Source organism: Notolabrus celidotus, chromosome 16 (assembly GCF_009762535.1).
Source record: "Notolabrus celidotus isolate fNotCel1 chromosome 16, fNotCel1.pri, whole genome shotgun sequence".
Taxonomy (NCBI): Eukaryota; Metazoa; Chordata; class Actinopteri; order Labriformes; family Labridae; genus Notolabrus; species Notolabrus celidotus.
In genome coordinates this window covers 21752708-21778592 of record NC_048287.1, presented here as the reverse complement: position 1 = coordinate 21778592, position 25885 = coordinate 21752708, and the positions used below count along the sequence as shown (strand labels likewise).

At 41.0% G+C, this 25885-nt stretch overlaps 2 protein-coding genes across 13 annotated transcripts in view; one reads left to right on the top strand and one right to left on the bottom strand.

Moving 5' to 3' along the window:
• The first annotated feature begins 933 nt into the window (after positions 1-933).
• Positions 934-11591, top strand: LOC117827994 (homocysteine-responsive endoplasmic reticulum-resident ubiquitin-like domain member 2 protein). Of its 2 annotated transcripts, none has more exons than XM_034704927.1 (9): positions 934-1056; positions 1495-1818; positions 5466-5543; positions 7994-8104; positions 8295-8425; positions 8860-8973; positions 9065-9355; positions 9463-9571; positions 11069-11591. In XM_034704927.1, exons 2-9 carry the CDS (start codon positions 1672-1674, stop codon positions 11234-11236), a joined length of 1149 nt encoding a protein of 382 aa, XP_034560818.1. In that variant the 5' UTR covers positions 934-1056; positions 1495-1671; the 3' UTR covers positions 11237-11591. The 2 variants fall into 2 exon arrangements, with proteins under 2 accessions (XP_034560818.1, XP_034560816.1); XM_034704925.1 differs by having other exon boundaries at positions 7991-8104.
• A 3549-nt stretch (positions 11592-15140) lies between these two features.
• Positions 15141-25885, bottom strand: part of LOC117827716 (sodium bicarbonate cotransporter 3-like) — a 53445-nt gene continuing 42700 nt past the window's right edge. For 2 of the 11 annotated variants that reach the window (XM_034704404.1, XM_034704407.1), the window contains exons 16-25: positions 25454-25615; positions 24947-25060; positions 24655-24816; positions 22380-22631; positions 22086-22154; positions 21650-21823; positions 21279-21422; positions 19975-20072; positions 19029-19133; positions 15141-17647 (exon numbers count right to left, since the gene is read on the bottom strand). In XM_034704404.1, coding sequence (XP_034560295.1) covers positions 17563-17647; positions 19029-19133; positions 19975-20072; positions 21279-21422; positions 21650-21823; positions 22086-22154; positions 22380-22631; positions 24655-24816; positions 24947-25060; positions 25454-25615 — 1365 coding nt within the window. In that variant the 3' untranslated portion in view covers positions 15141-17562. The remainder of the gene's footprint in view (positions 17648-19028; positions 19134-19974; positions 20073-21278; positions 21423-21649; positions 21824-22085; positions 22155-22379; positions 22632-24654; positions 24817-24946; positions 25061-25453; positions 25616-25885) is intronic. The other 9 variants (XM_034704415.1, XM_034704412.1, XM_034704405.1 and 6 more) reach the window with 8 other exon arrangements.

The following is a 25885-nucleotide window of genomic DNA, read 5'->3' as shown; positions in this document are numbered from 1 at the left end:
GTTTAAATTATGGGAATTACATGCACTTGTAATGATACATTTAATTTATAATGTCCATGAGGAAAGAGGAAAAACAAAGGACAAAAAAAAAATCAAAGGGATTATGATGCTACACAGCCCTTTTATTAAGTTAGGTAATTTATGATGTAGATTAAACAACTGTATTTGGAAAACTGCTTTCATTGCTGGTATAGTGAACATTTATCAGTGGTGGACAGTAACAAAGTCAATTTACTTTAGTACAGTATTTAAGTGCATTTTTTTTAATTTTAATTGAGTATTATTTTTACTCCACTACATTCAGTAGACAATTATTGTACTTTTGACTCCTATACATTTCTATCAGTGCTCTAGTTACTCACTACTTTTGCTTTGAAGTCAGCTCATGAATTTCCTTCTTTTTCCTGAAATCTGATCTTTCAGTTGAACGTGGAGCAAACACTGAGCAAATGTCACAAGTCTTTGAAATGTAGAATGATACCTACTGTTTGAAATGTTCTCCTTGTTTCCCACTCTGCCCAAACATACAAACATTCACTGTCCAACCTGAGAAAGTGTGTTGAGCTACGTAACATTTGTTCCATTCCAGTTCAACATTTCAAACCAAGTTGTCTGTGCTTTGAGTAACTTAGTTGCTGTTTTTATTACATGGTATAGTTTTAAGAGATTTCGAGTAATGTTTTCTAGATAAACAGAATGCAACAGAATGTACTCCTATGTGATCTTTACTGCACTTATGTATTGTGAAGATACAGATTTTTTAGATTTAAAAAAAAATGTACTCCAGTACTTTAACTCAAGTAATAATTTGACAGAGCAACTTTCACTTGTATTGGAGTAATATTTGACCTGCAGGATCTATACTTTGACTTAAGTACTGAGGTTGTGTACTTTGTCCCCCACTGTACATTTAAAACAACTATTGTGGCACTGGGGTGGTTTTTGATTGGCCGCTAGGCTGATTTGTCACCCAGACCTGGCAACCCTACCAGCAGGTTCAATCAAGGCTTGGCTTGTCAAGTAGGCTGTACTCTGCAGTTACAAGGGGTGAAGTAGGTAGGTTAACGGAAATTACCACCCTTTTGTTGAAGACACACGTCGTTATAAATGAGATAGCTTCAATTCGACTTCCTTAGTCTGCTAGCTTACAACTCTATCGGTGTGACTTGACGGGCGTTGGTATAAGAAAACCTTCTGGAGCTAACGCTAGCTTAGCAAGTGACATATTACTCCCTTGATAGATCTTGTTAAAAATGTCAATTGTCTTACGCCTGCCTCGACTAACGACGCTGTCATCACGTTGACACAAAGTAACACCAGTTGTCGTCTGGTTTAATGTGTCAAGGCGTGAAACATCGTAGTTCATGTAGCAGCGGTGGATTCCTTATCAGATGTATTGAGGCGTCACAGGCAGATCGATATTAGTACTGAGTTGTTGGTACTGAAATCCAAGTGTCTGATGTGGTAACCTCTTGTTCCCTGTCACTCTCCCAGGCTCCAGCCGTGTCCCGTTAGAGCAGACTGCCGGAGCACCTCGCTGCTGCAGATTAGCATCACCTGACTTTACATAACACTGTTGCTCTGATGGTGGCCAGGAGGAGTCAACTAGAACACTCCTAGACGGGAGTCCAGTATCTTTTCTTTTCACTTGAGACAAATGGTTTTCTTGCCATGGATCAAAGTGTTGTGGACAGTCTTGTTACCCTTGTTATCAGGGCACCCAACCAGAAGTACACTGACCAGACCATCAACTGCTGCCAGAACTGGACTGTGGAGAAGCTGAAAGCTCACTTGTCTGATGTGTACCCGAGCAAACCAGTGAGTATTTGGCTGCGGTCCATTTAAAGCTGCTGCCATGAGAACTAGGGATAGACCGATTATCGACCGGGTAGATTATCGGCACCGATATTTTGCATTTTGACGCATATCGGCATCCACCTTTTTTAAAAATCAGACGGCCAATAAAGGCCAAATTCCACCAGGTCCGTCTCCAGTCCGTCTCCGATCCGTCAGGGCACCGGATCTGATAGGTTTGTATTCCAGTCAATCTGTTATCTCCACTGGATCCGCTCCATTGTGTTCCGGCTGCGTCTCTGATCCGGCAGGTCAGAACGCAACGGATCAGAGACACAAGAATTCTATTTTTACTGGATGCCAGAGCATGACGCATCAATTCAGCACAGAGCAGATGAAGCGGGACAGGAAGTCAGGCACCAAAACAAAACAAAACAAAATAAAAAACAGGTTAATTTTCAGAATAAAACACTCTGTGTTATCGTTAGATCGTTTTAAACTTAACTATGACCAAAAAATGTCATTTAGAGCGGAGCCAGACCTGGAGTCAGGCTGATAAAGACAACATGGATGAGGAGAGGAGGAGGAGAATCCTCGATTCAGTGATTGCCGTGGGAAAACCTCGGTCACATGACTCCAGCTGTCCAGCTGCCCTGCTCTGTGCTGTGTTCCGAAAATGCAACCGGTGGGTGTGGAAGGAGGAGAGAGCACGGAGCCGGACTGCAGTGGATCGGAGATGGACTGGATACGGATCTGGTGGAAGTCCTGTGTAAAAGATCAATTTAAAACCGGGTTATTTTGGCTCTGATTCAGCCGCGCCTCTCTGTCTGCTGTCACTACACCATGTGATTGGTTACACGCAGAGCCAAGGCACGGGCAACAGCCAATCAGCCAATGAGAAACTGCAGGGAGAAATGGAACGCAAGCTAGGCTACAGTTTCTTCAGACGTTGTCATTTCTGCCTCGTGATTTAGCAATTTTTTTAAGGTGCCATAGCGAGCACTCACTTCTGTTTTAGGTGTACGCTCTTGTATTTTTTTTCAGCACTGTGCCGCCAGAAAGTCAGTTCGTTTTTGCACTGTTTACGGCCGCAACACAGACATGCTCTTCTGCCTGCAGCAGTTACAGCTCCAAATATCGGTTATAGGCCTCCTTGACTACTAATAATCGGCATCGGCCCTGAAAAAAACATATCAGTCTATCTCTAATGAAAACATGATTAAATAAGTAACTGCAGGCCCCAGTACAACACTTAAATTGTCTGAACTACTTTACCCTGTCATACAAGGCAGCTAATCTCCTTTGTTAAATCACAAGAGAGATTTACATCCTGTGTTCTGTAGTTTGACTGCTTAGTGTGACAGAACGCGGTCAGAGACGAACTGAGTACAGGAACACGTGACAAATGTTCCCTGCCTGGCACAAACCAGGGGTTACTTCAGCTGTGTTTCCAGAATCAATAAAACACTATGAAATGAGACTACAGTTGAAGGTGCAGTGTGGAGAAGTTAGCAGCGTTTAGCACAATAGATGTGGTGGAAGTGGGATATAATATTTATAAGTATGTTAAAATTAGTGTATAATCAATTCTATAAAACTATAGTGTTCTTTTTTAAAACTTAGAATAAGTATGTATATTTACACAAGGAGCGGGTAGAAGAAGAGAGAGCGATTGTTGTTGAAGGAGAGGAGGATAGAGCAGTTGTCGTTGAAGGAGAGGTAGATAAAGCGGTTGTTTTTGAAGGAGAAGAAGAGAGAGTGGGTGTTGTTGAAGCAGAAGAAGTGAGGGCAGTTGTTGAAGGAGAGGAAGAAGAAGGAAGAGCGATTGGTGAAGAAGAAGAAGGGAGAGCGGTTGTTGTTGAAGAGAGGGTGGTTGTTGAAGGAGAAGAAGAGAGAACAGTTGTTGAAGGAGAAGAAGAGAGAGCGGTTGTTGAAGGAGAAGAAGAGATCAGTTGTTGTTGAAGTAGAGGAAGAGAGGGTGGTTGTTGTTGATGAAGTAGAAGAAGAGAGGGCGGTTGTTGTTGAAGTAGAAGAAGAGAGGGCGGTTGTTGAAGTAGAAGAAGAGAGGGCGGTTGTTGAAGGAGAAGAAGAGAGGGCGGTTGTTGAAGGAGAAGAAGAGAGAGTGGTTGTTGTTTAAGGAGAAGAGGGTGCTGTTTTTGGTGAAGGAGAAGAAGAGAGTGTGGTTGTTGTTGAAGTAGAAGAAGAGAGGGCGGTTGTTGTTGAAGGAGAAGAAGAGAGGGCGGTTGTTGTTGAAGTAGAAGAAGAGAGGGCGGTTGTTGAAGGAGAAGAAGAGAGAGTGGTTGTTGTTGAAGGAGAAGAGGGTGCTGTTTTTGGTGAAGGAGGAGAGTGTGGTTGTTGTTTAAGTAGAAGAAGAGAGGGTGGTTGTTGTTGAAGGAGAAGAAGAGAGGGCGGTTGTTGTTGAAGTAGAAGAAGAGAGGGCGGTTGTTGAAGGAGAAGAAGAGAGAGTGGTTGTTGTTGAAGGAGAAGAGGGTACTGTTTTTGGTGAAGGAGAAGAAGAGAGTGTGGTTGTTGTTGATGGAGAAGAAGAGAGGGCGTTGTTGTTGAAGGAGAAGAAGAGAGGGCGGTTGTTGTTGAAGTAGAAGAAGAAGCGAGGTTGGTTGTTGTTGAAGGAGAAGAAGAGAGGGCGGTAGTTCAAGGAGAAGAAGAGAGGGCGGTTGTTGATGGAGAAGAAGAGAGGGCGGTTGTCGTTCAAGGAGAAGAAGAGAGGGCGGTTGTTCAAGGAGAAGAAGCGAGGTTGGTTGTTGTTGAAGGAGAAGAAGAGAGGGCGGTTGTTCAAGGAGAATAAGAGAGGGCTGTTGTTGTTGATGGAGAAGAAGAGAGGGCGGTTGTTGTTCAAGGAGAAGAAGAGAGGGCGGTTGTTCAAGGAGAAGAAGCGAGGTTGGTTGTTGAAGGAGAAGAAGAGAGGGCGGTTGTTCAAGGAGAAGAAGAGAGGGCTGTTGTTGTTGAAGAAGAAGAAGAAGAAGAAGAAGAAGAACAGAGATTGTTTTTTGTTGAAGGAGAAGAAGAGAGAAATAATCTGACCACTTTTTATTCCCATGTCTGCACACTGCACCTTTAAGTTGTTAAACAAGCAACCATACCATCAACCTCTATGTATTCTTAATTCAGAAAGTTGGCTTGCAGTCGTCACAAAAAGAGCCTCAGTCTGTAATCTTTCCCTCACAGTGAAAGGAAAGTGTTTACATTCCTGTTGTTGTAAATCTGACTTTGCTGCCCTTTTCTTATGTAATCCTTGTAATCACAGAGAGATAAATACTACCTTTTTAAGCTTCATTGTAAACTTCTGTGAGGAGTTATCTGTCATCCATTAACACAGACACGTTGAGGCAGCTTGAATCCAGAATGAAAATGTTCACTGCTCAGATTCCTGAATGGATGAAGAGTGAATGTGAGCTTAAAGAGGAGACGCTCTGACCTCGACTTACAGCAATTGTAATCCCCCGCTAAGACCTATTTATCCTAATTAAGGTCACTATGATCTCACCCTTATTACTCAACCTCACACAATCTCTATCTTTTAAGGCTGTGGTTTATATCAATAGGTACAAATATTAACTAACTCGACATGCTGAAGAAGATGAAGCTAAATAAGTTTGTGGACATCAAACTCCCTCCATGACCTAATTAAAAGTGTAATTTTGTCATTGTAGAGCTCCAAAGACCAGAGGCTGGTGTATTCTGGGAAGCTGCTATTGGATCATTTCACATTAAAGGATGTGCTCAGAAAGGTTGGTTCTCTCTTACTGCAGATTTAATCTTAATTAGATTGAATCTGATTCAACAATAACTAATCTTACAAGAAGCACAAATAATCCAGTGTGACTATAAATCTGTAAGTATAATGTTATGTTGACCTCAACCCTATTCAGCATCTTTGAGCTGCACTGATCCGTAGATTATGAGTCAACTTCCTCGGCTGACCTTAATAAGACTTTTCAAGATGGGAGAAAATCCCTGCAGCCGGGCTGCAAAGTGGAAGCTGTTGCAGGATGTCACTTGTAGCCATGCATGTAAAATTCAGTCTCCACAGTCTTAGGGTGTCACTCACGTTTTTGAACATGATGCATAGAGATTAGGGATGTAACAATATATCGCAAGACGGTAAAAAATCGATACAAATAAGGGTGGATTAAAATTAATTCAGCAAAATTTGTATCTGGATATTATTTGTAAACCATAGATGGCGCTATCTGCATTATACACCGCTTGTTCAACATCATTAAGTCTCTTGCGCTGCTCTCTCGTCACTCGCTGAGTGGAGGTGTTTTAAGTTTAAAGCATGTTTCAGAATCAGCTGACTGCACACAGCAGAGACGCTCAGCTAGGGGCTGCAGCTGAGTGACAGGTCTCAACAAGCGCTTTTGTTCCTCCACCGCCGGACTGATTCTGACCCAGTTTCGCTCCCGGCTGACACCTTACCGCATTTAAATGCTTATTTTTCTCAATAAGAACGAGTAGACAGAAAACTGGACACTGAGTCTGAAATATGATCCTGTTCCGTTGTCCTGTTGCAGTAAGTCCACATGTTGAAGTCTGAGTCTTCACATATGTCCATGCGTCTGCAGAGATTATGAGCCTACTCCTCACGTTGATATTCGGCGTGTTTTGAACACCTCAATACGATCCGTATCTGTTTAATACTGTCCGTAATATACACTGTGTCATGAAGGAAAATTTGATTTGAGGGGAAAAAAACGCATTTGACATTATTTTTGACATGGAAAACGTTCAAGTTTTTTTAATGATTAAACAATAATTGATCGTTAACATTTCCAAAGATCGATCACGGAAAATACTTGAAATTTACATCCCTAATATAAAGAGATTTACCTTATTTGTTTTAATATTAAATACTTTAATTTGGGAATCGTTCACTTTCCATTTCTCAATAATTGTTCGGAAATTTTCCAACAAGGTATTTTTGCATGTTATTTTAGTGTGCAGTGGTTTCATTTGAGTTACAACACACCTTAAAAATGAAGAAGGATTACTTTGTTTACAAATTAAAAAAAAGAGAAAATATATATATATATTGTGACTGTCCATATCTGAGAATTGAAATGAAATAGTTATTTAAATTTTGAGTTCAATCCAGTTTTCTTGTAAATCGTTGCAGAATCGGGTTTCGAATCGTATTGTGAACCAAAAATTGGAATTCAAATCGAATCGTGGGTTGAGTTTATTGTTACATCCCTGATAGAGATTGTAATTCTTTTTTTTGCTTCAAAGAAAGAAGGTAAAGGAAATGTCAGACGAAGCAGTTAAAACTAGTCGGTGGATCTGGATGGGGAGAAATAATATAAGTTGGGGGCCAAAACAGAAATAAGGAAATATTCAGTAGGGGACAGGTAGAGCACACAGCCTAGCTCGGCGGGGATGAGTTCTAGCCTAGACAGGCTTCTAATCTTGGCTCTGCCTCCCCTGTCTTCTAACATCTAGCTTCAGGCTCGTCTTGCTGTGTGTTGGGTGTTGGAGGCTGCTCTGTGCCAGGTAGTAGAGTAGGTAGTATCAGTGTTGTCACTTCCTGGAGCTTGCATGTACGGAGCCTGGGTGCTTCGAATGTGGCGATACTGCATGGGTTGGGTTCTTGCAGCACAAGTACCTTGTGTTTAACTTGAATTCAAAGTGTCCTAAAGTTAAATCTGGATCACACACCTGACAGATACTGGGACTAAGAAGGCAGCCGGTGTAATGAGATTTTATTTAATGAACAGTCAGACACAGAGATGCAAATATTCTGTCCACCTCAGCTACTGTCGAGTGTGTCAAGTGAGGTTATAGTTCCAAATAAGACACAGTAAATGTACCAGTGTGTTGTTGACAAAATGAAATAATTTTTCTACTTAAAGCTTGTGTTTTCCTTTTTTGGTTCTACTCAACTCCCTTGTTCTATTCCTGAATTTGCTGCATGTGTTGGTGCAGCAGAACCTCAGTAATGTTAGATATCAAATCATTTGTTTTTTGAAAGGAATCTCTGATTTTCCTCTAATTGCAACATCTATAATTCAGAAAATCAGTTGGCAAATGATCCAAAAAGTTAATTTAGCGCAGTGTTCAAGTTTTCTCTTTTGATAAAATGACGCACAGTTCAGCCACAAAGTTCAGAAGTTGATACATTCTTTGAACATGCAATACCTGGGTTCTTCTTGATAATGAGCTGGATCTGCTTCCACAGCAGGATGAGTACCATATGCTCCATCTGGTGTGCGCCTCAAGAACCCCTCCCAGCTCACCAAAGCCCCCCCGCAGCCACAGTAACAAGCCCCAGGAGAGCCCGTCCAGTCCCACGGTGGGTCAGCTGCACACTTCATCACACCTTTCCGTTCATTTCATCATCCGCACATTCCCTTTCATCATCCACAGCACTGCTGCCACCTGCAGCCTCCTGAGGTTTTATGAGGCAGTCATTTGGCTTTCACTGATAATGAACCATTAACCATGACTAATATGAGGAACTTCTTCTTTCTGTCTGGTTACAGCCCCTGCAGAGCTCCACTAGCTCTTTCACTGCTCAGCAAAGCCAGACATCCTCAGCAGAGAGTGGTGACGGACTCAGACAGAGAACTGGACACTTTCCAGATCCCCATATGTATTCACAATTTATGCACAGGTGAGCTTTTTGACTGATGAAAGTTTGATAACTATTGCAGTGCAGATACTCTCAGAGCTATGTACACGTTTGCCTTGGGACATAGAGCTTATTATATAAGTGTAGCTATTTTAGCATGTTGATTTCATGTGTTAATGGAACAGAAGACACTAGCGTCCTAGCTTGATAGACTAAGATTGAGCTTGTTTTACTTCACAACAGGCAAGTAAAGAAAAGACTTCCCCTTGCACGCATGGTTCAATTGGCTTGAAATTATCGTTGTCTTAAGAGTTAACCAAACTTGTTCCACTGGTCTCTTATACCAGGGGTTCCCAAAGTGTGGGTCGGGATCATAGACTGTATATAATTTTTTATTTTATTATTTTTTTAAAAGCACTACAGCACTATACGAATATGTCTATGTACCATCTAAAAACACATCTTTTTTCCCTCAGGTGGAATCAGTACCCCCCACAGACAGCTCCTCCCACAAACATGCCCCCTTACTACAACCCCATGACACTAATATGGTGGCAGCAGCTGTACGCCCAGCAGTACTACATGCACTAGTAAGTCCTTCATGTTTCTGTCCCTGCATTTCTCTGAAAATGTTTGATGAGACTATCAAAATAAAAGTCTGCTCCTCTCCTCTTTCTGCAGTCACTTACTGGCTGCTTCCTCTCAGCACCTGTCGCAAGACCCGGCGTCCCCTCAGTCGAACCGGCTAACCGATCAGCCGGAGCAGCAGCCTCCAGGAAACCGTCGCGGCAACCCGGAAGTCCAGATGAATGCCCAGGGAGGGGAGATCCTGAACGAGGAGGAGCTGAACCGGGATTGGCTGGACTGGGTCTACACGTTTTCACGCGCTGCCATCTTACTCAGCGTGGTTTACTTCTACTCGTCGTTCAGCCGCTTCATCACGGTGATGATGGCCATGTTGGTGCTCTACCTGTGAGTGCAGAGTCAGAACAGTTGAAGGATCTGTCAAACTAAAGGATTAAGTCATATGTGTACTTTGAAAAAGTTTGTAACCTCCTTTTTGTTGCGTGTGCTTGCAGGCATCAGGCCGGCTGGTTTCCCTTTAACCTGGAGAATGAACTCTTTCCTGACAGAGCCAATCAGGATGTGATGGAGGCGGAGCTGCATGACCTCAACTTGCAAGAAATGGTAGCTGCCTTTCTCTGTCTCAGCTTCAGAGAGAACATTCCCCAGGGCTGATGGGATTGTTATCTGCAGCACAAATCCTTCAGAGCAGCATTCTCTGATATTATTAGTGCAGCATTTCTCCTTGTTGGCTTTAAGACTTCAGCCTTTTCAATTTCTCTCTGACCATCAAGAGAGACTGCCTGCACACCTGTCTGGCATGTCTGTAACATATATACATATTTAACCAGACAGTGTCAATTTCACTGAGCTAACATAGTATGATCTGAGAGGAGAGCAGACCACAGAGGTCCTTTACGCACTCTGTTCTTCTCCTTCAACAACAACTGCTCTCTTCTTCTCCTTCAACAACAACTGATCTCTTCTTCCAGTTACCGCTCTTTCTTCTTCTCCTTCAACAACAGCTCTCTCTTCTTCTCCTTCAACAACAACCACTCTCTCTTCTTCTCCTTCAACAACAACCACACTCTCTTCATCTCCTTCAACAACAACCACACTCTCTTCTTCTCCTACAACAACCACACTCTCTTCTTCTCCTACAACAACCGCTCTCTTCTTTTCCTTCAACAACAGCTCTCTCTTCTCCTTCAACAACAACCGCCCTCTCTTCTTCACCTTCAACAACAACCACCCTCTCTTCTTCTCCTACAACAACAACCGCTCTCTTCTTCTCTTACAACAACAACCGCTCTCTCTTCTTCTCCTTCAACAACAACCGCCCTCTCTTCTTCACCTTCAACAACAACCACCCTCTCTTCTTCTCCTACAACAACAACCGCTCTCTTCTTCTCTTACAACAACAACCGCTCTCTCTTCTTCTCCTACAACAACAACCGCTCTCTTCTTCACCTTCAACAACCACTCTCTCTTCATCTCCTTCAACAACAACCATACTCTCTTCTCCTTCAGCAACAGCAACATTCTCTTTTTCTCCAACAACCACCCTCCCTTCTTCTCTTTCAACAACAACCACCAGGCACAGAATAATAAAATAAGTTTTGCTCTGTTTGTCCATTCTGAGAATAAAAAAAAGGAAACTATAGATTATTCTACATTATTAAACACTCATTTAAACATTCTTACAACTATTATATCTCATTTACACCAAACCTGCTCTGCTAAATGCTGCTAACCTCTCCACACTGAACCTTTACGTTAAAAACAAGCTTATAAATGCCTCTTGTCGGGGGCAGGTTTAGCCCAGCTGTTAAAGCGCGTGCCCCAGATACAGAGGCTGCAGTCCTCGTCGCAGCAATCGCTGGTTTGACTACCAGCCAAGACATTTTGCTGCATGTCATCCCCACTCTCTTTTTCAGCTTTCCTATCTAATAAAGGAAAAATGCCCCACACTAAAACATTTCCTTTGGTTTATTTTGCCATCTGCAACAAAGAATACATCCAAAATATGTGATATGGAAAAACCTCTCAGACGAACACACATTTGTCTGCATGTGTAACCTACTATATCTCACCTTGTGCTCTCGTCTCTGTCCTGCACAGGAAGGACTGATGGATGACGGCTCAGATGACGACGGGGAAAGCGGGGAAGAAGGAGCGGAAGATCCAAACAGCGGCCCCCAAGCGGGCTTTTTCTCCTCCACGTGGTCCTTCATCATCACCTTCTTCATGTCGCTGATCCCAGAGGGGCCACCAAACGCTGCTAACTGAACCACGAGTCACCACAGACTTCCACAGAGGCACATGTTTGGAGATGAAGAGGAATATCCTACCTGCTTGGGGAAACTTCTTGTGTTTCAGTGCAGTGTTCTGGTTTCCTTTTAGTCCACTTTGTTACATATCAGAGACTTTGAGCCAAAACAGTAAAGACTGATTTAACCTGAGAAAAGGACGTAGTCTTTCATAGAATTCATTTGTTTGTCAGAAGAAAGGCATAAACAGTAGTAGCAGTGTAGTGACAGAGTTCTTGGTTCAGTTTAAAAAATGTCACTCAAATAGTTTGAGCTGATCTGTTGTTCCGACGCGTGTCCACCGTCATCCATAAAAAATAATCCTTCTACTCAAAGGTCCACTGTTCACTCTCTCTTTATTCCCAGAGTTGAAACATTTCACACAACTCAAAACAGGCTTAAATTAGGTCACCGTCAAGAAACATTCATCATGACACTCCAACTAACCCAAGCAAAGAAACACTTCCCACACACCTGTGTCTCCCTGATGCCCTACATGACTACTGGCCCCACCCATGACCAAAATGTACCAGGTGAAACCCCTCAAATTGATTTAAAATGTCGTCTACACATGACATGATTTTTTTAGATAACTGCTAGATGCAAGGGGCGCTTGTTATGCCTCGTACAAACAGACAAATATACACTTTTTCTGTTTCTTAACCTTCCTGTTGTGTTGCGGGTCAAATTGACCCTTTTTAAAGTCTATTTTAGGCAATATATGCCTTTCAAACCAGCTAAATGCAGCATACAAATCTGGGCATCATGTGACAGAAGAGGTGTTGTGTTAATCTATCAATATCACTTCATAGAAAATAAAAAAAGTTGTAAAATAAAATAAACAAAAACCTAACTCAACTCTTATTTATATTAGGGCTTTCCAATGTATATTTAAAAAAAGTTTTAACATGAATTTTAATAAAAAACGAGTGAGTTATCCTAATTGAACCATGATCTGTGAGAATTACAGAACACCAATGGACTACATTTTGATTTAAATGGTTAGTAATGGAGTTAAAAATTAGATTTAAAGAAATGTGTCTTGGGATTTTTTGGGGTTCTGACACTTTTTGATAATTGAATATGCCCCGAGTCAAATTGACCCAGGAACATTATTGCTGTTCCAGAGAAACAAATATAACAGGAGGGTTAAGAGATACCTTTACTGTTTGTTTGTATGCAACTGAAGTACAATAGTTAGTCAAGCTTCGCAAGGGAGTTAGCCATTCAAACTGCAGTTTTTACCTAGACAAACTCACTTTGACGTATGGTAAATGACTTCCAGGTCCTGTGAAATCAGTGTGAACTTGTGTCTAGAAATAAATACTCCCACACCAAAGACGAGCACACAAGACCGCTAAGTCTGAGAGCTGGGTCATAGTAAACAAGCCAGAAAACTAAGTCCAGACAGCGATCTGCACCAATACAGATAAGGGTAATAATGATTCTGTTTTTTTGGATTGCCAGTCAGCATAGTTATTCGTCTGGTTATATACAGTAGTATTAATGTGAACATGAATTTGTTTCTGTCAATGAATGGAGGTAAACGCCACTCTCGTTGCCATAATGCGCACATCTTTTTGACGACGTAGGCTGTAAAGGGGTCTGTCTATAAAATGGGGACATCAGGCAGATTTATTAAAAACGCAAATGCAGCACTTTAGTTGAACTGCCTAGATATTATTTTTTTTCTTTAAGAAGCTGCAATATTGATTGAAATGTTTTATTCATTGTAGGGATTTTTGTTATGATGGTTATATTAAAAAAACAACTTAAAAAGGGCCACTAAAGGCTGTAAGTCGAGCCTCAGCGAGTAAATGGAAGATGTAGCGCCTGTGAACACTTCAAATGACAGTTTATAAAATGTGTCTGAACACATGGTGTGCTGTGGTGATGTTGACAGCAGGAGATTTTTCTTTTTAGATTTCAGTAAAACCATGCACCACTAGTTCTCAGCCAGACTGAAAAAATGAAGTAAGTCACCATTAACCGAACACCAAACAGATTAAACAGACTTCTAAAATGTGTTATTGTTACTTAACCCTCCTGTTATGTTGCGGGTCAAATTGACCCATTTTAAAGTTTAAAAAAAAAATAGATATGTATTTTTTCCAGTATGAAATTTCTTCTGCTTGGCTTAAGTAGCATTATCAACATATAAAATGAAAATGGTTCATTTCACGTATTTGCAACCCCCCCGAATGTTTAGATTACATACATACTGTTCGTGTCAATTTGACCCGGCAGTCAAAGTGGAGACTATAAGGGGTCAGAAGGATCAAATACTAATTGTTTCTTTGGGATTGTGGGTAAAGCAACTTCTGCTACTCTATAACTTAGGCCCTAGTGGATGAAAGGCTAGCGGTATTCAGAGGTCGCTGCCCATTTAGGCAATATATGCCTTCTAAACTTGCTGAATACTGCATAACTATCTGGGCTTCACTTCTTTAAAAGAAGAAAATTCAAAATGTAAAATAAAATTAACAAAAATCTATGTCATGTAAAACTATTTTATCTATATTTAGGTCTTTCCAATGTATATTAAAAAAAGTTTTAACATGAATTTTTATGAAAACGAGTGAGTTATGCTCTTAGAACCATATGTGAGAATTAAAGAAGTCCATTGCACTAAATATTGATTGAAATGGTTAGTAATAGAGTTAATAATGAGACATAAACAATGTTTTGGTGGATTTTTTGGTTTCTGACACTTTTACATAATTAAACATGCCCCGGGTCAAATTGACCCAGGAACATTATTGCTGTCCCTAAGAAACGAACACAACAGGAGGGTTAAAGCAGCCAGCGTTTATTAAAGATGACAAACATGCACACTAAAGTATGTCTAAACGGCTGCAAATATTCCCTTTAATATGTTGTGCATAAATGAAAAATAATGATGCCGACTAAATCTCCAGTTACGGAGATGTAGTCATGTGGTTTTTGGAATTTAGAGTTCCCAGAAAGTTCTCTTGCAAGCGAGCAGATCACATGACCCACAAACAGACGTGTTCTTATTTTATGGTAGTTGGCATTTCCCTTTTGATCAGCTTCTTGGTAAGCAGCACGACTCTTAAGATTTGATTAGACTTTCAAACACAATCTGGCAGGACTGACTGTGGGAGTTAAATTCACACACTCAACCGAACAGTTGAGCACTGATCCTTTAAACGCACATGACCTCAAGGTTTTGTGATACTCGAGTAGCACTTGAAATCACTGTATTGTCATCTATTTCAGTAAAGTCTATAGTTGGTTACATAATAAGTATTTTATTTATAGAATTCTTTTCAAAAGGAAAAAGAAGACAGGCTGCCTCGATGCAGAAATGTAAAAACGTTTGATGACATGGCCTTGATAAACTTCTAAAATTATAATAGTGGTTCACAATGACGTCTGCAGGATCTTTAAAAGGTGTCTGAAACATGTTAGTCAAAGTACATTTCAAGCTGTTCCAAGCATTCAGTGCATCAAAAATCTCTTAACAATGCTTGTTGAACAGATACTACAGATGAAGTGATGTTTGAAATGTGCTCCTGCAGCACTCTCCTGTGGTGTCAGCTGGATCTCTGCTGCCCCCTGTTGTCTAAAATGATAAAGAAAACCCACCACAGGAGTGTAAAGGGACAGAGTCACATCCTGGAATTATCTCCACACTGACTGGACTGCAGCTCAGCAGCACTGGGTTTTAGGGGACCAGCATCTTAATCAATATCTGAGAGTTTTAAAGATCAGACAACATATTTGCTTAAGGTTTTTTTTCCTTCAAATTTCTGGGAATTTTACAGATTTTAACATCAAAGTTTCTGAACAACACATTGCTTCTTCAACTCCAGTTTATCCACTCCACAGCTCAGTGTGACTCAAATAAAGACGTCAGAAAATCACCATATATTCACTTTTATTGCTTTGCACCAAATCGGCCATGACAGAAAAAGTCATCATTCACAAGGATCCAGTGTGCTTCGTTGATGTTACGTGTCTGTACATCACGAATAATAACTTAAGTGATGGTAAAGAGTCTTCACCTTCTTTGTTGTTGAAATCCACCTTTAAGAGCTGAACTTTTTAAGCTGAAATGTGAAAATAAAATCAGGCATTTTTCAAAATAAACTCTAGAAATATGAAAGTAAAGGAAGTTGATTTAGTTTGTAGTGAAGTAAGTATTTTTTTAACTCAAGTTAAAAAAAAAAATCAGATGGTCCATGTGTGGAGGGAAAAAATGTTTCTACAAGTCAAACACTGCTTCAGCGGAAGAGGATTAGGGCCACCTAAAAAAAAATGTTTCTGAAAGACGGGTGAGCAAAAAACTATTTTTTTATTTTTTATTTGGAGAAAAAATTCTGATATTGTTTTTCCAAATAATCTTGAATTTTTTTTCATAAATGTGACTTTAATCTTAGAATTCAGACTTTTTTCAGAATTCTTTAATCTAATAAAAGCTAATTAATGAAGTTAATTTAATGGACTTTATATTAAGAATTAAAAAATAAATATTACACCTTAAATGTATTTATATTTTGCTCACTCGCCTGCCCTTCATTTCTTTCATCAGCAGCCCTTATCCTCCTCCATACTGCTTCCATTTTTCTTTTGATGGTAGAATCATTTGACATTCACCGATCATTCAAAAACAGTTCCTCAATAATGATTACAGAACTGTGTGAGGCGATGACAGTAAAGGACACACACACTGTTTTCAGAGTTACATTCGCAATGAAAAAGGAATCCTCCACTTTCACACAAACGTGGAATAACACTACACCAAACAGTGAGCCGTGTTCTGCTTCACTCTCGTAGTAATGACTGTCTTTGGCGTTTGCGTGCCACCGTCAACCGTGTTCTGAAAATATCAATCATGAGTACAAGACTTGCACATAAAGAGCTTCGACAAGGCACGTAAGCTAATGTCCGTATTTGTCACTGCAGCTACGCACAGACAGAGCCGATGAAACAGACACATAAATCATCGCACAAATGATCATGTACCACGCTCACAAAGTCCATACGCTGCACAGTATGGGATACTTATTGCTAAAACACGACGGCACATAGCAAAATAAGAACAACTTCATAGAATATTAGAGTTTTTTTTTTTTTACATTTACTGTAGAAATATTTTGCATAAAACGATTTGCAGCGCTAAACGTACAGATTTATCTCTACACCACACACACAGACACACTAATACCAACAATAATACAGACCGTATAAAAACAGGTGCAACAAACTGGTATCACAACTGCTTGTTTTTTTTTCCTCTGCGCCTCACTATGTTTGATGATTTACAGCGTTTATTAAAATAGTTGTGATACCAGCGATGAGAGGAATACAGCGGGCGGTTCTTCATTGCCACCTCTGGACAAAAATATCAAGTGACAATGCTCAGAAATCATTCCAGATTCCTGAGTTGTTGAACTGACCCTTGAACTATACTTCTATGGAGTGAGAAGTTTTTTTATCCATGAACACACTACAATCTGTTTTAGGTAAGAAACTATACTGGCAAAGTGCTTCCTGTACAGTACAGACTTTATATGGCCTCTGACGTAGGTTTTCTACAATGTTACAAATGAATATAACACAGTTTATATACTTACATACATGTATACTCATATCTCTATAACAACGATAAGAACAGTGAGATTTACAGTGAAAAGAACTGACAAACGTATGAGCAACATATCAATACTGAGTGCCCTTCCCCTCTTACAGACAGGAGATGATTCATGAAGGACTACATGTAGTAGTGTAGTGTTGTGTAATCTGTATGTACCTCTGTTTTGGTTGTGTCATCAACAGTACCAGATTAAGTATGAACTATAATCCACTGGCACTGACAGAACCTGTATGGCTTTCATCTAACGTGAGCGACCAAGAACAAAACTGGGATCAGCTAAAACATTAACAGTGAAATTAAATTAAAACATACAGTAGGTTAAAATTTGATTCACGCAGTCCAAGATCCCCACCAGTGAGGCCTGTTCCTTTGGCATCTGTTGTTTCCATGGGTGACATGTTTTCTAGAGTTCCTAAACAGTGAGTGTCGGTGGGCAGTGACAGCAGATTTCCTTCATTCCTCTGAGACCTCTGCAGAACACCGTCTGCGCACCTCATGACTCGTGTGGAGGAGGACTCAACGACCTGGAGTGTGTGGGGGGGGCTCGCCTGCTGCCCCTGAAGCAGAGCACGCTGCAGCAGTTAAACACCCCCACTTTACCACCAAGATGACGACCTGTCAGCGGGGGTAGAGTGTAGTGTAGGGAGGAGGTGTCAGGAGATGGGGGTGGGGTGGGGTGGGGGGGCTCACAGGAAGGCCTCGGCGGCAGAGCCTCCTCCTGGTGTGTCCGGGCTGATGTCCACTCTAACGCACGCCACCTTCTCCTGGCTGCTTCATGCAGAGGACAAAGACGAGAGGTAGCAGAGTGAGGGTTTGTGCAAAGTTATGAGAACGCACGGGGGGGTGGAGGGGAACTGCAGCAGGTGTGGGATTTTGTCAGGTGGAGGAGTGATGTGCTCGATAAGAACAACACTTCTCCACCTGTGTGCACCCTGTCGTTGAGAGGACCGTGTTAGAATATGCAGCCCTTGATTGTGAAAATACTAGCTCAGATTTTTAACCTTTTTTTTTCCCCATATGTCTCCATGAAGTCAAACTGTTTTCAAGTATCCTTGTTGGCATTCTTTGTAAGGAGCTAAATGATGTATCTAACCCACAAGGCCACATATTCTAAAGAGTCAGAGCACCAAAACTGAGAAATATCATTGATTAAAAAGAGTCAACATTTATTCCCTGAGTTAAAGGTGACATATTATGCTCTTTTTCATGACAATATATTTGTCTAAAAGGTCCCCAAAACATGTCTTTAAAGTTTATGCTCAAAGAAACACTTTGAAATCAGATTTTGGCATGCCTGTAAACCCCTCTTCTTCAGCCCTGCTCAGAACAGGCTGTTTTCTGTGTCTGTGCCTTTAAATGAGAATGAGCTCTCTGACCTCGCCCCCTCAGGAAGTGGATGTGGCCTCAGCTCTCCAGCATGTTGATCTAATGTTTACATGTTGGCTGAATATACACGGCTGCTCACAGACCCGCGTTACTTCAACCCTCTGAATTTAATCCAGAATCTGATCCTGACCAAGAGGCGCCTGCAGCAGGACCTTTCTGAATGATTGGTCACAGATTTCGTGTTTCTTGTTGCTTTATTTGTCAGTATGTCGACGTGTGTCTTGGTACACAGCTACAGCTACGACTTGTAGCTATGTGGCTATGCTAACTAGCGCTAGCACTTTTCCATGAAAAATAGAAATCATCCACTAGATCTTCAAATCTGCAGACGTGGGGAGTAAAACCGACCTTTGTGTTTATTAAGACAGCCTACAACTAGCATGCCTCCCTCCTAAGCTCCTTGTTAGCACACATTTGTGCAGGTAATGAAAAACGGAGGAGGGGTTGAGTTGTATTTTATACAGTCTATGGTCTAAACAAGCTCCGAGCTCTGACTTCCGTTACAGACCGGATGTCGTTGTGAGGTATGAAAAACACTGAAAACTGAAACGGCTCGTCTCAGCACACATTTACAGAAAGGTGGAGAAATCAGAACAGGGGCAGAATGGATTTTTTTCATTTTCGGGGGGTTTGTAGACATGCCAGGGAAACATATTTCAGGTAGAGAACCATTACAAAGTCGATTTTGCTTAATATGTGACCTTTAATAGAGGCAGATTTTTGGGGAGGGACTCCAGAAGAGCTCTGAGGGAGATGGCATAGCTACCTTCTGCTACGTTTCTCGGGTTGGGCACATGAGTTCACCGCTTTCCACACTGCGGTTTTGGCCATTTCATCAGAGATATTTACAACCGAGGGGTCAGACTCAGAACTACAAAACCATGCGAAGACACGCCACAAACACACACACACACACACACACACACACACACACATACACACACAGACACACACACAGAAAGAGAAAAACAGCAACTAGACGTCAAATCAGAGAGAGTGCAGAACGGTCCGAACAAGCAGACACAAACATGCAGAGATGAAAGTAAACATACGGCACAGAGGGGCCAAACAGACAGGCCACATACAGTCTGTTCTGTGTTATAATGTAGAAGAAATGTGGGCTATGCGTGTTAGATGTGGGAGTTATTCTTCATGAGTTAGTTAGACGAAGATAAAAGGATGAGTGTTTTATCACAGACCCTCAAAATCAAACCCAACAGCACACAAAGCAGCGTGTCGTAAAGCCGGTGCTTCTGTTTTTTAGGTGGCTGAGGTGTGACAGTTTTAAGCCATGCGCTAACTGTCAGAGTATCAGTGAGGTTAGAGCGCAGCCATGTGGGTCAGATGTGTTGCATCAGACACACAGCCCTGCTACCTCTTTTTCCATTGGGAGGCTCTGGGTCACTAGTCCTATTCTGTATGATCTGTTCGAGACGGACATAATAACACACAGCTGACTGCCACTGTCAGGACATCCACTCTGAGTTCACTGTACATAACTCTCGTTTGTTATCTACTGTGTCATTTAGGTATACTCTGAGCAGCGTTCATAAAACCTGTTAAACCATCATGAATGTGTATTTTGCTCCCTCAAACACACACTGTATAACTTCAAACAGAAAACACTTGGTGCCTCAAACATTATTTACAATAAAAAGAGGCTTTTAATACATATATGAGAGTCAGTGTGTATCGTAGTGTGCTAAACTCACCTCCCTGAGAGTGTTTTCACCGGGATGTTGAGCAGGTTCCTGCTTTCATAGCTGACCTCAAGTTCCAGCCCTTCCTCCTTTAGTCTGGATTGCTGTTCCTGCAGTAGAAAGAGGATTACAAGCATTCATCTCAAGAGAGCCGTATGGATCAAATGTCATTCCCTCATGTTGTGATTTATTAGATTTGATCAAATTGTGAGTTATGGGTCTCGTGTGGGGACTTGGTGATATTTATTTTTAGAAAACATTCTTTAAAAGTTGAGCTTTCTCTCTTTCCCACAGCACTGCTTACATGGTCCTTATAACGGTTAATTATCCAGAACACAAACATCTCTGGCTTAATCACAGCTGTTCATGCAGCTTCACTCAGCCCTTGCAGGCTTCTGCAGCGCTGACCTGAAATCTGAGTTTGTGCAAAAAATCGAAAAGTTCCTGTGTTGTTTTTAAGTTTGAGGGCAAAGTTTTATTTATTTACTTATTTATTCATTTGTTCATTCATTTATTTTATTTTATAATATTTTCATTTATTTATTGTGTTTTATTTCTTTAATAATTTTATTTAATTTTATAACATTTTCTTGTACTTATTTCATTTAATTTAATTTGAATTTATTTATTCATTCATTTCATGTATTTGTTTATTTTATGTATTTAATAAATAATTAATTATTTAAATTTACTAATTTATTTAATTTTATACCATATTCATGTACTTATTTCATTTTATTTAATTTAATTCTATTTTATTTATTAATTAATTTCATGTATTTATCTAACTAATTATTTAAATGTATTCAATTATTTGTACCATTTTGGAAACACTGGTCATGACAGCACAAAAACTCAAAGAACAGCCTATCCATCCTTAAAGCAGCTGTGAGGAACTTTTGATTTATATCAAATTTGGCGCCCCATTGTGGAGAAATTGATACCTCTTATCTTTCTTCTGTACATACAAAAGTATTGTTTTCTTTGAACAGCCAGATTTATCACTCAATGTGATTATTTGCCATGAAAACAGCTGAAAATCGATGTTTCTAAAGCCAAATGTCAATCATGTGGTCTGACACCTACCCCCTCAGAGTGGTTTTGGGCAATAAAATGACAGCAGAGAAGATATCAGTGTTGTTGTTTATGGTTTTGTTTGCTTTTGAAGGTCATAAAGAGGCATCAGTGTTGGTTGCAGTCTGTTTCTCAGCTGTTGAAAAACTCCTCATGTTGCCTTTAATGCTGATATTTTCTTAAAGGTATACTTCAATAACAGTCAATACAAAACAAAACAAAAACAAAATCCGTCAAATGACCTTTACCAGCTTTTCCTGTGCCTTCTTTTTCTTGTCGTCCTCTTTCTTCTTCTTGCTCTCTGGCATCAAATCATCTAGCCAGCTCAGCTCTCTCTTTGTGAAGAAAAAGTCCAGAAGCTTCCGGATGAAAACCAGCGCCAGAACCTGGAGACACTCAAAGAATTAACTAACATCACAAAATACATGAAGACATTGTAATAAAAAGACAAATGTTTGTAACACCAAGACAACTGAATGCTTGTGCTTAATCCCACATAACTTTACTCATCTCTTATCTGATAACAGCAGGACATAGAGATCCTGAATGTTTGTCTTGGACATATCCTGTAAGTGTCACAATGTACTACAGTCCTTCAGGTCTGCGTCATTACCATCATTGGGAACACGACAGCGGCTGCAGAGGCCTTGATGACCCAAAGCAGAACCAAACAGGTGAGCTGCACCAGGGTGAACATGTGGACCTTCCACAGGGGCACGTAGCGCAGGTAGATCAAGTCCGGCTGGTGCTTGGAGGGCATGCCGAACAGCTTGAGCCTGTCAAAGAACTGCAGAGGAAAATGAGGGGGGAAAAAAAGTAGCTCAGTGAGGCTGGAGAGACGAGGGGTGACGGGTGGTTGTGGGGGGACGGAATCAATCCATTATTCAGGAGGCGGAATACATTTAACAAAAGCCCCTAAGGATTCTGAATTACGATCAAAGGTTTGGAACTAGAAGAAGCAAATTTATCTTCAGTAACAGTTCATGACGGAGGTTTCTGTTCAGAATAAAGGGGATATTATCTTCAAAGAGCAGCAGAGAGAGTCTTACTTGAATGCCTTTGAGGGAAGAGACACCCATGTAGAGAAAGACTCCGTACAGGACCGGCATAGGAATGAACTGTAAGGTGCAGAAATGGAGTGACAGTGAAACAACAGTATAAAATATTCAACTCACAGAGGGAGGAAGGTTTGTGTTTACTGTACCGGGTCACATCAAGAAAACAGTGCCGAAAAACATTTTCAAACAACACTTGAGTTCACGTTAGTAACTAGATTAACGGAGGGTGCTTAAAACGTGACGCCACAGAGGATGTGTTGCTCAAGTGTTTTTTTCGTGCCTCACCTTGAGCGCTGAGGTCATGAAAACAGAACAACCCATCAGGACAAAGATCATGAATCCAGTGACCCGCTGTTCCCGGATGCCGAGAAACTTGGGCTGTTCTCCGGGAGCGGAGCAGCCGGACTCCACTTTCAGGCTGTTGACGTGGGAGATGGAGAGGACGGTTGCTGCCACGAACCACGGCAGGCCCATGATGGAGCACACACCCAGCATTATTGCCACTACCAGAAGGTCCAGGTGATAGCCACAGCCTTTCTGTGGATGCATGAGACAAGCAAGAGTTATTGTTACTAGACTAGCGTCTTTTCTTTTTTACCTTGACATGTTTGGACTACAGACTTCTTGCAGTATTCCTCAGAAAAGGCTTGTGGTGTTATTGTGACTTGTCTGTCAGCTAATTTATAGAAGCCCCCTGTTGTCCGACAGTCTTAAGACAGTGTCCCATGTGTGGCAGCATGTATTGTCCCGTTTACTCTCCTCTGGGCTTGCTTCCTGATCTCTACAGTCTCCCTTTTCGAACACTGGTATCTGTCGCGCTCTTAGTGGATGACCTCAGCCTTTTCCCAGTCCATGATGTGATTTCATCTCTTGCAGTGGTCTGAGATCGCCAATTTCAAATTGTCTTGGTCCGCTTTTTTCCTTATTGTACGTCTGTGCGCTTCAGATGTTTTTTTCTCACACTCTTCTCTGTGTTCACTTTTTCCTGCCAGTTTCGCTGATGCATGTTTTGTTGCAGTAATTCTTATAAATACCTGGGATTCATAATTGATGATTCACTGTCCTTTAAGCTTCACAATCAACAGCTTGTTAAGAAGTTGAAGATGAGGTTGGGTTTCTTTTTCAGAAACAAGCCATGTTTTCTTTTGCCGCAAAGAAAAAGCTTGTTGATGCTACCTTCATGCCTTTGATTGATTATGGTGATGTTTTATATATGCATGCATCCACTCATTGCCTTCACTCTCTGGGCATTGTTTTTCATGGAGCTCTGAGGCTCATTACAGGTTTTAAATCTCTAACCCATCACTGCTCCCTGTATGCTCGAGTTGGCTGGACTGCATTGTCTACCCGTAGGCTACATCACTGGCATGTCCTTGTTTATAAGGCGATTCTTAACTTCCTTCCCTCATATTTATGTGATTTTATTCATTTAAAAAATACTGGAAGCTACAGTCTCCGCTCTGTGACCCAGTCACAAAACTTGCTTTTGCTTTCAGTCCCCAGAGTGCATCTTGAAATGGGTAAAAAGAGTTTTAGATATGCTGCTCCTGCAGCCTGGAACATGTTGCAGGAGAGCATGGGTTTCAGTGAGCTTGTCTCTTTCAATTTGTTTAAAAGCAGACTGAAGGCTCTTGAGGAAGATGCTTCAGTTTGTAGATGCTTTGATTGATGACTTTTGTTCTGAAACCCATGATGTGTTGTAATGATTTAGAATTATGTGTTGTTTGTCTGTAGCTTTTCTGGAATGTGCTGCTGCTGATCTTGGCCAGGACACACTTGAGAGAGAGATTTTTAATCTCAATGTGGTTTTCTCTTGGTTGAATAAAATAAAATACAAAAAATTCAAAAGTAAAGGCACCGAATATCATAAATGACGTCACTCTTTCTCTAAGGGTCAATCTGGTCCTTTGGATGAACCATTAACTGTCTCAGTTTGATGTGTGGCTTTACAGGAGTGCTTATGCAGTGCTTTTTCATGGCTCTTTGGATGCGTTCTGTGATATATGGAAGAGTGACCATTCCTAGATTTCTGGTTTTGGTGTTTTTTTCTTTTGACTGTCCTTATTGTTGTCCTTGATCTTAACTTCTGTCTTTCCTTTGTTGTTGTTGTTTGCCTATCTGTCGGACAATAGGGGGCGTGGTCGTCCTGCTGTTTCAGGTCGGTCGACCAAGTCTCTATAAATCAGCTTACAGACCAATCACTGCAACATCACATGACTGCATGAAGTTTGTTGAAACATGTAAAGGTAAAAAGAAACACACACTGGTCTATTAAGAAGAACTGTCTAACTATAATAAAAATGTTAAGACAGGTCAAATCACAAAATTTGAAATCAAAGGTTTAAATGCAAGAACTGAACTAATAAGACTAATTTCAAAGAGCTCCATTCTTACTCAGCAGTAGTTGTGAGTTTATGGATCTTTGTCACCCACAAATCTTTGCACTGCTGGATAATATAGAAGATAAAGAAACTAGAGATGGCATCCAAGTTATTTCACTTTGAAAACCTTGGAAAATAAAGAGTAGCTCCATACTGCATCACCAAAAGTCTGTGCTGACCTTCAGCTTGTGCTCCTTGCGGTTGATGATGACTGCAGTGATCTGCTGGTCCATAAAGATGAGGATGGTGCATAGCAGAGCAGGAAGTGCTGCCACCAGCAGCGTCCACCAGGGGTTGCTTCCTAATGGACCTATCAGCCAGCCGCGGTTCTTTGAGGTTGGCTGAAGGAAAAGGCAGAGATGGGCTACGTTTACAATGTATGGCATCAAATCAGCGAAGAAGGTGTGGACAAACAGATGATCATCTTTGACATCTGAACTGAAAGGCACAAGCAGCTGAATGGACACCTACCTCAAAGCGGTCGGGGACATCAAGTTTAGGAGAGGGGATCCCCATTAGATAATCCACTCCCACCATAATCATGATGGTTATGAACACAGCAAAGTCACTGATGGTGGATCTCACCTACAAAACACACACGCACACGCACACACAAAAGCATTACTGTTATATGTATCGGTTTATTCAAGAACTGTAGATTAGCATCGTTGCTATTTCTAGATTCACTCAAGTACACAGTCATTTTATTTCAGGTCCCTGTTGAGATACACAGCAGAAATTATTACATTTGAGTCAACAGTAACACAATGATAATAATACAGGCAATACCAGCACCTGCCTACACAGAACACCAAGTGAAAACAGACAAGCTGGTACTGTGTGGGAGGTTGAAAGAAGATTTGTTCTTCTGTACATGAGACTGCTGCTGCATACTAATGACGGACACAATGTAAACATTTGCATAGTGCAATGAGATATAAATGCTGATGTAAAGCATTTCTGTTTGTAGCATCTCACCTTGGTGGGGAAATATCTCTCCGTCTTGAACTGCTTAAGGAAAGAGGACAGGAAGAAGGTGGTGAAGAAGAGGATGATGGACCAGAAGAGGACATCCGGGATGTAGGGCCCATGATGGCCGCATGCCTCACCCATAAAGTCGCCTTTCAGCATATTGCACATCTAGAGGCAAAGACGTATACGGTCATTCAGATTGTGATAGGATTTTATAGTAGTTTATGTTATAATACTAGTGTGTATTTTGCAGCCTGTGTTAAACCTTGCATGACAAAGGGATTACATGTACGGATGGGTACCTTTCACATTTGAACCGATACCCGGTACCTGGGAATCGGTACCGGTACTCAACGGTACTAATTTTCGGTACTTTTGTGTGTGTTTATGTGGTAATAAATCTTAATTTTAAGAAAATAACATCTCAAATTTGTTTAA